The 16784-nt window shown below is 40.2% G+C and overlaps 1 protein-coding gene across 1 annotated transcript in view; it reads left to right on the top strand.

Moving 5' to 3' along the window:
- Positions 1-16784, top strand: part of LOC139657302 (astrotactin-2-like) — a gene marked incomplete at its 5' end in the record, with an annotated part of 70578 nt that overhangs the window by 31457 nt on the left and 22337 nt on the right. The window contains one exon of the mRNA XM_071535089.1: positions 4739-4887. Coding sequence (XP_071391190.1) covers positions 4739-4887 — 149 coding nt within the window. The remainder of the gene's footprint in view (positions 1-4738; positions 4888-16784) is intronic.

A 16784-nucleotide genomic window follows, 5' to 3' on the forward strand; every position in this document is an offset into this window, starting at 1 on the left:
CATTAATATTAATGCACCCTCTGTTCTGATTGGCTAACCGTTTCAAGAGTTCACCACAGAGCCGGCAGCTCTCTCAGAGGCAGGGAAAACTCTCCGGTAATAAACAATGACAACCGCTCAACCGCTTTGAAAAAAAAAACTTTGTTAAACTATTATTTCTTGCAAAAATGATAATGAACGAACCTTTGTGACACCACAAAGTTACAGAAGCCCAAACAGCTTGTTTAGAGGCTCGGTTTTCTAATATGGATTGTGTGGATTTAGTTTGCGACTGTGCATTTTGATACTTTCAAGTTGTTTAGATAGCACATCCAACTCCTTTATAATCAAAGAGGCAAGGGGAATCCTGTTTTACATGATATGGGACCTTTAATACATGTATACATTAGGGATGTCATAAAATATCAATTTATCGATTATTGATCGGCACATTGTTATATTGATAAAATCTTGATGCATTGATGTATTAAATTACATTAAAACATAAATCATTGGTTCATCATTGGTCACCATTTTCCATTCCATTCATGTGCTTTTGTAATAGAACCAGGCAACCATGAGGGGGCAACATAATGTAATGTCCTGCAATACATTGGCCTCCATCCAAGAAGGTTTTATCGTATCGCATGCTCATGCCACAGCCTATCCTATGTTGAGCAGGCTAGCCACGTTCTGCCTTAATGTGCCAGTAACAAATGTCCACATTTCACATTTACATCCAATAAATGTGGACCTCATCTTTCTGAATAAGATCAATTAGCCTAAAGTAAGTGATAGGCAGTAGCCTGTATCTAGCTTAGGATACAGAATTTGATATATATACAATGCTGTAACAACACATTATGTAATAACACCACATTATGTAATAACACCACATTATGTAATAACACAACAAAATGTAATACATTTTCACTTCATTATGTAATAACACCCGCATTTTGTAATAATCTGCCACATTTTATAATACACAGCTTGAACGCAATATGTAATAAATTTCCTCGCATTTTGTAATAAATTATTACATATTGCGGAGGTTATTACAAAATGCAGGAGTTGCACTTTTTTTATGATGAATGGTAAATGGACTGCATTTATATAGCGCTTTACAATATGCCTACATTCACACACACATGGCAGCAAGCTACCACGCAGGGTGCTGGCGCAACCATCGGGAGCAATTTGGGGTTCAGTATCTTGCCCAAGGACACTTCGACATGCGGACTGGAGGAGCCGGGGATCGAACCACTGACCTTCTGATTAGTGGACGACCTGCTCTACCTCCTGAGCCACAGCCGCACCACATGGTGATGACGAAAATGTAATAATACAAATATACAAACAATAAATTAGACAAAATACATTACAGACATGTTTAAGGAGTACACTCCTGCCAGGCCTCTCAGGTCAAGTGGGAATGGGAGTGTCCAGTGCCATGGCTAAACTTAGTGAAGCAACCTTTAGTCACTATGCTGCGCATCTCTGAAACAGACTCCCTGTCGATCTTAAAAGTAGCCTATTCCTCGAAACTTTTGAATCAAATTTGTAATAACTTTTGTTATAACCACCGCAATATGTAGGCCTAATAATTTATTACAAAATGCGGGGAAATTTATTACAAAATGGGGGTGTTATTACATAATGAAGTGAAAATTTATTACATTTTGTATAGTTATTACATAATGAGGTGTTATTACATAATGTGTTGTTACAAATGCTGTAATATAAAGTCCTTATTTTTGTATAGTAGACCTATAGTGGGCCTAACTAACGTTGTGTTTTGAATTCAAGTTGATACAGAGACAACGTGTTTTTTATTATCTTGCTCAGATTTTCTTAATTTTAGAAAATGTATGGTTAAATACAACAGCAATGTTAAGTAAGCAGTGTGCTGCTGTCTATTTTCTATATGGAAAAAAAATTAAGCCTAAATCAGCAAACAATTATTTTTGCTCTATCGATTACCATCGGGAAAATGTAATTGTTAATGATAAGTGATAAATGATTTGTTCAACAACTAAAATAAAGCTGCAACAAATACCAGTCTATAAACATTAATAAAGCTTACTAAGCTATTTGTTGTTGTTCAGACCAGCCCTAGAGGTACTATAGATTGCTAATCAGTGTAAGGAGGTTAAAACATGAATGCACTGTAAATCAGCAAGGGAGCTGTTACTATAACTGGACAAATATAATGCACAGAAACACTATGGACCCTCTCTTCATAATCTGTGTGTACTGTTTGACCAGACAAAAGACATATAGTGACAGCTTGATTTATAGGGAAGCAGGTACTTACCAGGAAGTGAATGAGTTATACTTTGGTACTTTTTCCATCCCTGTCAATTCATACATCATTCAGACATGTCATAACTTGTGTATGCACAAAGTCTCCAGGGTCTGCCTATGACACCCTTATTTTGCAGCACTCTAGTTTAACCAGCAAGATGAGCAATGCATATAGAGAGTGACTTTTTAGTGTTATAGTGACTTATTAGCAGATACATCAAAAGGCGGATGAATCTGCTCATAAGCAGAGGTCCAGATCTGCTCCAGATCTGGCTTATTTTTAAATTTGCTCCAGAAGTAAATACTAACTAGTCAGCCAAGAGGGGAGGGGTTCAATAAAGTGCTATCTATCTATGAATTATTCCTCACACTTAAACTATTTTGTCTAGTAGTATTGAAACACTGTCACAAAGTAAACTCATTGTAACACATAAAATGAGACTTAAAGGGGCATTAAGTAATCTGTGACCTTTATTGTTATTACTTATATCTTCCTACACAAGTCTCTGGCACAGCCTCCACACCCCAACCCTCCTGTCCACTTGAATTATGGTGCCTGTAATTGAACAATGAAGTCACATTTTCACAATATATGAGGAAGCCAGCTAATTCTAGCAGAGATCCACCAGAAATGTCTAGTGAAGCGGTAATATATCACAATGCAAAATACTGCTTTGGCTCTGACTTGAGAACAAGACTTTTTAGCCTTCATGGCTGAAATTTCTTGTGACATCAGTCGTTTGCTCACTGTGCACTGTCCTCCATTGTTGAGTAGTTCAATGTGAGCAGGTTGAGGGAAGAGCTTGGAGTGTCTTGAAATGCCAATGGGTGGGGAGTTTTTCTTCCAAAACAAAGTACAGGACACTGAGTTTTGAAAGCCAGAAATCTCTGCACCCGACAAAGTAATCGCTGAGTCATTGGCATTGATAAATAGCCCTGTCAACCCTGCACAAAATACTTCATCTGAATAAACTATTAATAATAATGATTGATGACATACAAGCCATATTTGTGAAATGAATATTGTCTACTACATTTGCAGTTGATTGAAATCGTGTGGCAAAGATTGAATCTGTAAACAATTCACATTACCAGATAGCCTAGTCTGTGCTGACCATCGGTGCTGACCAAGCTTCAGATTGGGGATTCCCCACCCAAGTGTCACAGCACATCTAAATATGGTGTTAATCGGCCTGATTATTTTATAGTGTGTTCCCAGCTTAACATTGGATAGACCCAGTGGTTGGGCTGGTCGCCACCTGTGGCGACTGCAACCTGCTAGTCCAGCCAAAAATATGGAACTACCCAGACACTTCCTAGAGCTCGTCGTCTGACCCAACTGAACAACCAGGCAAGGAGAACCTTGGTCTCAGGGTGGTGATCAAGAACCTAAAGACCGCTCTGATAGAACTACAGAGTTCCCTGGCTTCAATAGGAGATCTTGTCGGAAGGGCAACAGATAGTGGAGCACTTCACAAATCTGGGCTGTTTGACAGAGGTGACAGAAGGGCAAAAAAAAGGCGCACTACAGCAGCTTGGAGTTGGCAAGAAGGTATGTGAAAGACTCTGAGAGCATGAAGCTGTCAACTCGTGATGAGTGGTCTGTAGCAATGAAAGGTTCAGCTCTTTTATAGAGTCAATTCTTTATGAGTGACTTCTTTCAATTGACTCTTTCGTTCATTTGATTCAGTTGGCCGTTAAGCGCAGGTGAGAGGAAGACTTCTGGTGAACGAAACGAGAGTTGAAAAAGTGGGTTGGCTCCACATGATTCTTGTTCGTTAACGATCTAGTGTCTATCCAATACTGCTAGAAGGCAGCCTATTCATAAAAGTGGAATGCACAGAGTGGCTTTGAATCAATGAGAACCGTGTTGATTCAATCACTAAGAACCGCGTGGATTAGAAGAAACAAATTCCTTTATTTCTCGTTCATCGGCCGTCGATTCGTGAACGATTTGTGATCCAAATAAAAATCACTATAAGCACACTGATTCTATTGAGACCTTGAGACACTTTTATTGTGCTTCATGAGAACAAAGTTAATAAAAGATTAATGTAGACCTATAAAACAGTAAATGACCAAGTCATGTGGATCCCAAGCTGCCAGCTCTACTGGCAAAGAATGGTTTTAGCATTTGAATGGTGAGGCTGTCTGATTGTAGCCTACTCAAAAGGAGTGAACACATGATCAAGTGACAAAATATTCAAGTGACAAAATAAAATGAAAATAGAACAGCCACACAGCCCTATTTCTCCATTCTACAGTTAAGTCTATCGATTGGGCTATCATCCCCCTTCCACCCACCCACTACACACACCTCATCCCATCTTCCTCAAATTCTCCCCAGACTGGGGAGTATGGTAGTAGTTGTGACAATGTTTTTAATTTCACTGTTAATATTTACCCTCTTTCCTTCTCTCTCCTCCTCGTCCTCTCTGTGTTGCTTCATTAGTTTGCGCCTAGCCCCTCACCTGGAGCCCTCCAGCACTATGGTGGCCCTGGAGTGGGTGGATGTGGAGCCTCTGATTGGCTGCAAGGTCTCTGATTACATCATCCAGCATAAGCGAGTGGAGGACCCCTCAGAGGCAGAGGTCTACACAGGTAGCAAACAAAATTCCAAACCTGGGTTGCTTTTTGTAATTGTATAGATTCAATTACTATTCTAGGATGGAATGATCTTTTATATCACTGTGAAATCCATCAGACAGGCTCATAAAGACATCTGTCACTTTGTTTGATGTAAAACTTTCTCCTCCATGCCAATTCCATGCATGTCACGAGCTTGCTAGTATCAAAAATACCCCATTCCCTGAAAATGCCTGTTATAAATATAACTAGCAATTTGAGTCGCAACCTCTCCAAAACAAATTCAAACGCAAATTCAAATTGTCAAGCAACATCATGTCTAGGCAATTTAGCTTACTTCTCTTTGACTTTGGTCTTCACTGTTTTGTTGTGTACTACACACACACACACACACACACAATTCCAGAGTTTGCATGTTCTCTCCATGTTCACGTGGGTTCCTCCCACAGTCCAAAGACATGGAAGTCAGGTGAATTGAAGACTGTAAATTGCTCATAGAAGGGGAGTGTTATTGTCTGTCTATCTGTATTAGCCCTGTGATGTAACCTAACCTTCTTCTTCTTCTTCTTCTTCTTCTTCTTCTTCTTCTTCTGCTGCTGTAAAATTATCTGTACCTCGGAGACTGTAAGCCCTAGAGCAATCAAATTTGGTTAATAGATGAATAGGTTTCAAATCTTCCCCACTATTCAGGCTCAGATTCCTTTGCTCAAGATGAATCCATTGTACATACTGATTTTTTATTTCTGTCACAATAGTTTTTCCGCTATTTTGAATTTTATGAAAAAACATTTTTTCGCAATTTCTCTTGCAGAGTTGGTCCAATCTCAATTTTGCACAAATTTGGACCTCCTAGATTATGGCTATTAGCTACCCAGAGTTTTGCACCATTTAGCAATGGTGCACGAATGAAGTTGACGGCAAAGACGCGATAACAGGAATTGAGGCATAATTCCTAAATGCTTCATGTTAGCGATCAAAAAAAAAGCCCCGATCAGCCAGACAGTGGCACTATAACATGCAACTTTACATTTGGGCAATAACTCTATTTCAACCTTGACAGTTTTCTGCCTTTTTCACTGTTTCTCTCGCAAAGTTGATCCAATCCCCCTAACCCTAACCCTAGCCAAATTTGTACACATCATATGTGGACGTTCTATATTATGGCTATTACACAAAATTTTGATACTCCCAACCTTTTGTGAAACACAAATGCATTTTACGGCAAAGACATGCAAACAGGAAGAGAGGTATAATTCCAAAATATGTGATGCCAGAGCAACCAATTTTCATATACATGTTTGGGATGGGCCCAGAAGTGTGTCCATATTTGGCCATGATCCATAGTGCCACCATCAGGCCACCCTTGCAGTAGCACCTATTTGTTTATTATTATTATTATTATTATATATTTTTTTATTTCTCTTACAAAGTTGCCTCACTCTCCACAGAATTTCACACACAGCATATTTTAACTGCCAACGTCATGTTTGTGCCACATAATTTTGATACTTGCAAGAGTTTGGCCGTGACACACGAAGGACGTTGACGGCGAGAATATGCAAACAGCAAGGGATGCATAATTTCTTAACTCTTAAATAGTCGAGCAAACAAACTTAATATAAATGTTTGCAAAGGGCTTAAAAGTGTGTCAGACCACATTTGGTTGAGCTCTATAGCTTTACCACATGGTTTCAAGCACCATTTCATATTTCACTTTTCCAAAATGATGAATCAAGCTTATATTCTCACTGTCAAGTCATTTGCCCTATAGGCTTGGATCCCAACAATGGCCGCTTGCGTTAATATGTATATATTTTTTGCTTTGTTTTTAATGTCTATCTTTGTCAACATTATTTTGTATTCAGACATTTGAGACTGGATCTTCAATGTATGACTACAGGAAAACCAATGGCCCATATGAGCTGATGTAGTACTGGGGAAATCAATGATAAGCCATGCTGAAGATATAAGAAGAAATCAGGGAGAAATAAGTTCTCTCTTGGCCTTATCTAATCTAGTCCTCTGACCATCTCCTCTCAAGACTGTTCTTTCAATTGATTTCCCATTGTGAGGGGGGAAAAGAAATGGAGAAGGAGATGGTAGATGCAGTGGAGCAGAAGGGAGGGGTGAGGAGGTGTGTGTGTGTGTGTGTGTGTGTGTGGGGGGGTGTTAAATGTTGTAGAGAGTAAGGGAATAGTGATGCTGGTTGATTTGAGGCTTAAAGTTGGAGGGAATGAGGTGAAAGTGTTGGTGTGGAAAGAGGACAGTAGGAGGTGATCAAGGGAGAATAGAGAGAGAATGGGAAAAGATGAAGCAGGGCAATTTAACAAGCACCATAAATGGTGCTGACCAATGAGTGGAGGGGTAGGGAGGTGGTGGTGGTGGTGGTGGTGATGGGTGGTTGCTGGTGGGGGTGAGTCAGAGGATTGGGTGATAGGGATTTAATAATATTGGAGAAATGAGGTGGTCTGGAAGTAGCTGGCTGTAGTCATTGGACAGTGTGGACAGGCCATCCATCACTGCTGTGAGGAGCGCTGATGAAGCGCGGGCACCAGCGAGCGAAGAGAGGGTACAGGCAGCTAGACACAGGCATCCTGGCAGAGGTGAGGTAGGAAGGGGCAGATGGTGTGGGTGACTCACTCCGCTATGTGCCAGTCACCACTATAAATCTTGTAGTAATAGAGACAGCGTAATACAGATTAGAAGTCACTGCCTTATCTCTTTTCTCTTATCCCTTTGTTTATGTCTCTCTTTGTCTGTCAGTTTTTATCCCTCCCTGGGTGTATTTTTATGTCTCCGTTAGTCATGTCTGTCTGTCTTTCTTGTTCATTCTCTCTCTAAACTTCCTTAAAGTATCTGGAAAAAGTTGGAATGATAGCACGTTGGCTGAGTTAAAAGAAAGACTTGTATTAGTTATGATTGTGTGCCTTGAAACACATGTAGTGATGACAACAAACGATGTGTGTACGATGTCCGTGTATGTGTGTGTGTTCACGTATGGGAGTGTGAGGAGTAGGGATGTTAGTGTGTGTATACGTTAGTGTGTGTGCACACGTGTGTAATCATGGCAGGGAACTGCTGGCAGGGCATCTCTTAGGTTCTCCCAGATTGGAAACATCCTTGGGATCATCTATCATAAACTGTATAAACACGCGTCTGAGTGGCTCCCTTTTTAACTGGAGAGACTGAATCAAAACGTCCATTGTTCTCCAGAATGGGGGGGATCAAGAGTGCTGATACAAACTTGGAAATGATTGCAGGGGTGGATTTATGGAATAATAGGGATTTCTTAAAACCAGGAGTTGTTCTTCTCCGGGTTCAGGAAAAGACAGGGGAAAATAGTCCATCTTCCAAGACACTGATACCCCTAACCTGACTAGGGAGTATCAGCGAGTGCACACTGTTTGAGATAGATCCAGAAAACAGACGTAACATTTTCTCACACTTACTCTGACTTGTTTTGAAATCATTCCGGAATTCTTATTCCCTGTACACACAACTGGGTTCTCATTTAAGGCCCACGTTTGAGGCCCGTTCTTGGAAACTGGAAGTCTATATAATGAAACCAGCAGCAGGGATAGATATGAAGTCCATGTAGTCAACTTTAGCCTTGGTCCCTGGTCACCCTGTGGCTTCAAACTACAAATTAATCTTCCACAAGGCTGGGTAGCAAGTTGGGCCACACACTGACTTTTATGTACCTGCCAAGTGAATTGAACTCTTCACAAGCTCAGTCATTTTTATTTATTTTTTTACCTTTATATAAAGTTAATTTCATATAGATGCTCTTTTGCACTGAGCAGCCCCATTGGAGCAGTTCAGGGTGAAGTACTTTGCTCAAGGGCACCTCGATGGTAGCTGTTGAGGGAGGGAGAGTGTTTCTCCTTTATTTTGCCTGCCCATATTTTCAAAGTCAGTCTGGTGATTTGAACCAGTGATCTGCCAGTCACAAGCCTTCTTCTCTAAAATCTAAGGCTGGGGACACACTTGAGGATTACTGGGCCAATTAACACCATATATTTGGCCATCCCGACAATCAAAGGGGAAATCCCAATCAGAGGCTTGGTCCGGGCCCATGTTCGGCAAAGATGTATGGTAGTGTGAGGGGTTCAGATTCAATCTTAACCACCCCAATCGACTCTCAGAATAATCCCAGTAATATCAAACACATTTGATATCTATGACTTGACATCTGCATGGGTCCTGAACAAGTCATGTGGTGTGTGCAGACTCATTCCAAGAGCAGAGAGAGAGCACCAGCACCCAATGAGAGCCGAGTTTACACTGAGTTGAGGTGGACCGAGCTGAGTCTCACTGTCTGCCTCCATTAAGATTAGAAGTTCTGACATCCACAATATATCCGGAGTTGCTCAGTTATATTGTTCAGTGTGTGATACCCCATACTTGCTAAATCATCTAGGGTGAGCATATTTATGACTGAGAGACAAATCTGTGAAATCTGTCATTATGTATGTGATGCAATGCCTTTTCAGAATTGGTTAGGAGATTTTTTTTGCCACCTTGTCTCTCACAGCCTATGAAACTGGGCAGCATTAGGTTAAATTTTTCACATTTCATATGCTTTGTTGACTTCTCTCACCCGCCCCTCTCTTACCTTGTCTTCATCCCTCTTGTTGTGTGCAGGGAGGCTTTAGAGAGATCAGGTCCTTCTGTAGCACCACCCTGCTCCACTCACATCTGTACAAACCATCAGCACCTAGGCCCCTGTCTCCAATCCCCTTAGATCTGCCCACAGATCAGTGCTGTAGGTTCGTAAAAAAGTCATCGTTTCTTGAAGGCTACTCCCATGTCCCTCGCAAATCTTCCTTCTGAGGTCAGCAGCGTCCGGGAGATAGACTTGCTGCTTTGATGTGCAAGGAGAGCAGCTGAGCCCTCAGTCTATAAATCTTGCTGTTTATACGGACATGATCCTCCGCTGGCAGCCCATCAGTACCCAGACCCCCACCACCACCACCACCACCAAGGCCAGGACCCATATATGCATTGCTGTAAAGCTTGAGAGGATCCTCTATATCTATGGCAATATGCAGCCCCTGAAATAATCCACTTGTGTTTACTTCCTCTTTGGAGATGCTTACAATCCCTTGGCAACGTATTTCTCTATTGATCAACGTTCCCTTCTCCTTGCCATTTGGAATGGAAAGGATGTCTATTGCAAAAATGGAAGAAGCAGCTACTGCTTGACCTTGCAGGAAAACCTGAGACCAACACAGTAGCCAATCTAGCAGTGTGTTATGCTTGTTTTCCATGTATTCGATTACCTGCCAAGGCTATCACTTGCCAAGCCTAACAGTTAAGGATGCGGGACATTAGTTGATTTAATAAAGTTAGGGGCTTTGAGGTTGCATTTTATTTTATTTGACGTGTGAGCTGTGAACTAAGGATTGGACCTTTGTGTCATTTTTGTGTTTGTGTGTCAATTTAATAGATAAATACAAAAATCTCCAATTTATTGGTGACTTCTAATGCATATTGCATGATCTCAGATACACAACAGCTGATCTCAGGGGTCGTATTAGAAATAACCACAAGAGCTTCTTGGTCTTGTCCTCCTTGTGGCACTTTTAGAAAAAAAGTCACACTTGTCAATAGCTGATAGCTCTTCCTTCTGTTCTCGAAAGCCTCCCATTTCCACGTTGTAAAGCCAGGGTTTCCTCCTCCAGGGATGTGAGCAGACAGGTACCTGGCTTGGCTCTGATCAACCTTGTTACCTCCTGACTACTGCCTGAACCCTGGTTTCCTGGAACATCTGACTCATCACCATAAAAGCTTCAATTCAGTCTGAACAGTTAGCAGCATGATACCATACCAAAATAATAATTTAAAAAAGGAAAGGAAGTGAACATATAATAACAAATCAAATAACATGCGTGCCATAGTGTGTGCTATGGAGAATTTAGGATACTACTGTGCCTGTCTTTTTTGATCCCTTATTCCTTTTGTTTTAATCTTTTGCCTCCGTGAACAAGCAACCATGAGAGACATTTTTCATTCTTCACAGGTATTACTGAAATAATATGTGCCCTTGGATTTACATAAACGCACAAAACTGTAGTTAAAACCCAGATCATCAGCGGTCTTGTAATGCCTTGGCAAAAACATCCACCTCTACTTTCCCCCTCCCCATCTGCTTCCTCCTCATATTGTTGTGATATGGAGCAAATTTCACAAGAAACCCTGTTGTTCACCTAAAGGTTCTTGACTGCCTGCCTGCAAATATGTTTTGAATTTACTAATCAAACTGAGGCGAATGTTTAGCTTGGTGCTGACCAACACCATGTGGAAAAGCATTGTGTTCTAGAAGCCCCATCTATAAACAGGATTTTATTGTGTTTTGTTTGGTTCAGAGAAGGCTGAAGATGAAAGTGGGAGTAAGGCAGAGGAGGAAAGAGTACTGAAATATTTCACTCCAGTCGGAACTATATTATCAGTTATAGGGATTATGGGTGGTTTACTTTAAACAACAGATTGCATTGTACTCACTACAGTTGAATGCTGCCTGTTGCTACCACTCATTTTTTCTTTCTTTGCTCCCCCACTCTTTCTTTTCTCTTTGACAATAAAACTGAAAACTAAAAATTGAAAATAAACAAGAGGGCTATGGAGTTTGGCATTTGATATGTTCTTTTTCTCAACTCTTCTCCCTTCTTTTCCTCCCTCGGTCCATCTATATAGGGCTATGGACCCCTGGATTGTTTCATTTGCCTGTCTACTTCTCTCCACCCCTCTCTCTGATACCTCTCTCTGTCCATTGATATATGGCATCATAATGTATCCGTCTTAGACCCATAAAGGCTTGTGCAAGTCAGTATATATTGTTTCAGTTTGAGGTACCTTGAAATTCATGTTGGTATATTTTACTAGCCTAAAATCAACCAATGGCTACATTTTGGAGAGTTCACACCTCTTCAAGCATACGTTTGGTGTGGAATGCATGAAATCATGTTATCATGGAGAAGGCTATCAGGCTACAACTATAAATGACTGGAACAAAAATGACAGATTGGCACATAAAAGAAATATATAATATTCTCCAGCATTACTGTAAATGCATCTGATGTGTTATCAGATGCATTTACAGTAATGCTGGAGAATGTCTCTCTCACTATGAGCGTGTGTACACGTGTGTGTGTATGTGTGTTTGTGTGTTTGCGTGTGTGATTTCACCCACCTGAGTGATGAATGTATTAAAATGAGTAATCCAGTTCACTGGGGCTTACACAGGCCTCTAGATGGCACACCAAGGCAGAGGCAGCGCTCACAGAGACCCCAGTGAGATGGGCGATGGTGACGGGTGAGTGTGGGGCTCAGCATTCCTCTACAGCAGCAGGTCAAACCAACTTTGATATGTGAGAGGATATTGACAATCACACATGATATTAGAAAATAATTCGATAAGGGGATTAAAATGGACCAAGGCTGGGAAACATATCCACAGCAAGGAAGTAGTAAAAATAAATACTTGCAATGTATAACTGTTTTAAAACATTAAGCCCGTACTGTTAAAGCGACAAAGAATTAGCTACTGTAAGTAATGTAAAGGATACTGTCTTGCCTGTACATTGAAGGCATATCCTTTCACCTTCACTTCTATTAACTTATAATCAAATTGTGACAGTCTAAGGAAATTATTTTTTTCAGATTTGACATCTGTAACTAGGCCAATAATATGCAACTCAGCTGGTTTCAGTTAAATCATCAGAAAAGTACCCAAGCTATATAATTCCTACTATCCAAAACTTCTACTACTGGAATTCAGACTTAAACATCTTATACCATGGTTGTCCCATCAGATGTTGTTGCTAGGGGATACAGTTTATATTTTAGTTGAATTGGAACAATTAGTGGCTTCAAGCTAATTTCTTAGCACTTCATTTAGTGTGATGCAACATTTCGACTGCGTATGCCTGACAAAGCCCTTAGGGTCGAAACGTTGCATTGCATTAAATAAAGTATTAAGAAAAAGCTCTAATCCAGTGTGCAGATAATCTTTATATATTATATATAGGCTGGATGTACACACCTCTACCCTCTTTTTGCTTTTTTAAACAATTAGTGGCTTACCAACACTATAGTACCACATAAATATGAAATGTGGAAGGTGCCAAAAAAAATAATCAACTTCCGCTAATACAAAGCTCCGCCAAATGTACCTCAACTAGAATTCACATACCCAGAATCCATCTGCTATCCTCGTGTTTTTCTAAACACTTCCATTGTCTCACTTCTTGCCTCATCAACTGCTAATTTGGGCTGCTTGTCCTTAAATCACAGCTATGTTGAGGTGACATGTTCTTATGAATGCGCTCATCAGCGTAGCACCATGGTTCCCACAACACACACACACACAAACACACACACTTAGCGCTAATTAAAAACCTGTGAGTCTATTTGTGTCGCATCACCGCCGTTTGACACCTGATTTTACGGTATGGAAAAAGCTGAGGGGCAGGGCAGAGAAGTAGAAGGATTGGCAGGGGTGAGAAAGTGAGAAGAGATTGTACAAAAGGGGGAAAGGTGGGGTGTGTGAGAAAAAGAGAGAAAACGGGGGAGAACAAATACGACAAAGAGGAGAGGAGAGACAGATCAGAGCGCAGAGGAGAGAAAGAAGGAAGCAGACAGCAGCGGTACCGAGAGTTACACAGCAATGATGTCACCTCATGCTGGCACTGTCGGATAGAGAAACAGATTAGCCATTTGATCTTTGCCCTTATTTTAGTCCCAGTTTCATCCTCCCATCTCACCCAGCCAGCTTATTGGGATAAATGACATTCAGATCCTCCTCTACTCTGCTCTCCTCTGCTCTCCTCTCCAATCACATTCCTCTCTCCTTTCCTCATCTCCCCTTTTCTTCTGCTATCGGGGTCAGTGGTATCCCCCTCCCCTGTTTATGTAACAGCTCCATTATTGGTTGAGACCAAGAATGCCCCCCGATGCGTCGATAAGCCCTCATTCAAAGAGATTGAATTATATGGAGATAAACGGTGTCCTTGAGCATGGGTGCAGATAACAGATTGGAGTGACACAGCTGACTCTCTTTGTTTTGTTAATTAAAGATGACCTCATCGCTAAAAATGGACGCTGTGCACCTCCTCGTCACGAGCCTCGCCATCAGCAGATTGCAGATTGCAGGCAGGGGGCCAAGGGCTTTCTGCATTCCCTTTCCCTTTTTGCTCCCTCTCCCTTTCATTCTGTGTGCCACACACATTGTTAGTCCATATCTCTCTTACATGTAGACTTTGCTGCTTTCATTCTTTCTCTCTCTCTCCTCTCAATAAACCTCACACTCCCTCTTTCTCCCTCATGTAGACGTGGACACACACATGTTCTGGCACCTCTAGCACACAGTAATGGATTTGTGCTGGACATGTTACTGAGACGGGATAGGTCTATTTTTCTACACGCAAACATGATATTGCAACAAGGATGCTGCTCCTTAGTGCCTTCATTTCCATTTGTGTGTGCAGTAGGGCGTTCTGTCCCCATCAGTCATAGAGATAATGCTGAGATCATTGTCTCTTATGAAACATTGGTACAGTATATGATGATCTGGACCTGGCCTTTGTTGAATTTGGTGCTAGATAAAGATATTTCAAATTAACTGGGATTGATTAATCTCATTTTGCACAATCAAACCAATCATATTCTCCCAAAGCTGCAAACCCCTCCCACTTGGCAATTCACAAACAGGACAATGCAAACACTCATAGTGGTTGAAAAAAAAATGCACTCTGCATTAATGTAAAGGATCAGTAGATTCTACTGGCAACAAACACATTGTAGTGTTACTAACTTCAACTCATAAACCAACATCACTCCCTAGATTTGTTTAGAAATTATAATAGTCTATCAAGCACTAGTGATTACCTTATCATTGCCAAAGTTGGTTACCTTTATCTGATTAACTATGTGTCCTACTCTCTATGTGGAATGTATTTGATTATTTGTTAGAAGTAACAATTTTTTGCTAAGGAAACAATTAATTGTATATTAGATATATTGCAGTTATGAGATACCACACTTGTCTGCTCTAACTGGAGGCATACCTGTTTACTCATTGTTTTCACCATCCTCTAATATCAAGCCCAGTTTTTTTGGCCTAATATGTAGTACTTGAAAATCCAATCTCAGTGTTTCCCACAGTTTGGTAGGTTATTCCAGGAGAGGCAGGGGTCAGTGTGTAATACTTTCTTCAGCCTATTCAAGTAATAACAATAGACTTAATGTTGTTTTTTCAGTTGTGTGTATATATATTGTATCTAAGTAGGGTATAGTTTGCCTGCATATTTATTTACATCAAGCTTAGTATCTTGTCTTTGTTTAGGCACTAAAGTCTCTTAAGTCTATATGTAGTCTACTGGCCACGTCAGCACTTGAGGACGGTCGTCTGAGGACATATTTACAGAGGTTTCGTTCCTGTAAATATGACCCATCAGGGTACAAAGAGGTTTGTTCCTATGTCCCAAGAAAGCGATTGATAGAGTCGTATAGGTATAGAGGGTCATTAAATCTTAGTTTTTTTTTAGAAACTACATCAACAAGAGACATCAGGTTTGAATGCCAGCTTGGTGTATCACAGCACCCAAAATAAATCTAAAACAAAATATTTACTCGGGGACCCATTCATTTACCTGGTCATGCCTCACCAGTATAATCAATATATGGGAATCATTGTACTTGTCTGTGCTTGCATATCCATCAGGACTGGTCATGTGACACAATCTAGTCAGTGACTTGTCCTGACCTGACACGATCTATTCTAGAATTTACAGTAATTTGAGTATTTTGAAATACAAAAAACCTACTTCCAAAAGTATGCTGATATAAATTACATCTTTTGTTGACCTCCAAATACAAATACAAATACAATTAGCAAAGGTACACAAAAGTAATTAAATGTGTATTTTAAACACATTTCATTAAAATGTTTTCATTCCAGTTTCATTGCCATTGACATAATGGTATTGATATAAGAGGATGGACATAAAGGATTGATATTAATCATAGTTACATTTTGTACTGTATGAATTCAACACAAAGATGCCTGGTCTGTGTGACCGTAGTCATCCCAGCATTTAATATGTTGTACCATATCTTTGATGCAGGAAACGCACAATTTTCTAATCCAGAATTAGAAATGGCCCAAGAGTTTTGAATCATTTATATGCAATATGTTAAGAGGAAGTCAAGCAGATGTAAAGACATGCCTGCGTACATTGATGTGTGCCATTGTATATCTGCAATGGCAGAGTTAACATGAAGCTGGTGAACTGATAAGAATTCAATGCATTCATATTTTATGATGAAAGTTTGTTTGCATGTTACAGTTTTTTGTTTGAATATCAATGAGGAACTGTATATTTGTAATTTGTTGTCCAGCAATGACCTCATACTACACAGCTGTAGAAACACATTGTGTATTTTTAGTGATTGACAGGTTGACACTGGAATATGACATCAAATATGTCCTAAGGGATGATCAAAAAATTGATCATCAATTTTGCCATTATGTCTGCTTAACCTGTTTTACTTTGCTTCAGATCCATGTGTTACACTGGCCCCTAATATGATGTCTTATCTTTGATTGTGCCATGGCCTGGGTGAACACTCAATTATGATTAGCTGGAGGGGTGTTGTTTAATTTCAGATAACTGCAAGGCTCTGACGTAGTGCTCTTATTACTGTTTTAAATTAATGCGTTATCAAGATGTAAATGTTCCATTGAGCCATCAGTTGTTTTACTCACTGCATGAACTTGCACCATTGTAGCTAAATTCACAAATGTAGCAAGTTATTCTATTGAGAGAACATCTTATTATAGTAAGATAAGGCTAGCAAAGCAGTTTGGTGTGGGAGTGCAACATTTTTTTTTTCACTTTTAGATACCCACA

The sequence above is a fragment of the Centroberyx affinis genome, unplaced genomic scaffold, assembly GCF_046629955.1.
Source record: "Centroberyx affinis isolate AG114_WGS23_722 - 3 ecotype Tasmania unplaced genomic scaffold, CSIRO-AGI_Caff_v1 ptg002654l_1, whole genome shotgun sequence".
Lineage (NCBI taxonomy): Eukaryota > Metazoa > Chordata > Actinopteri > Beryciformes > Berycidae > Centroberyx > Centroberyx affinis.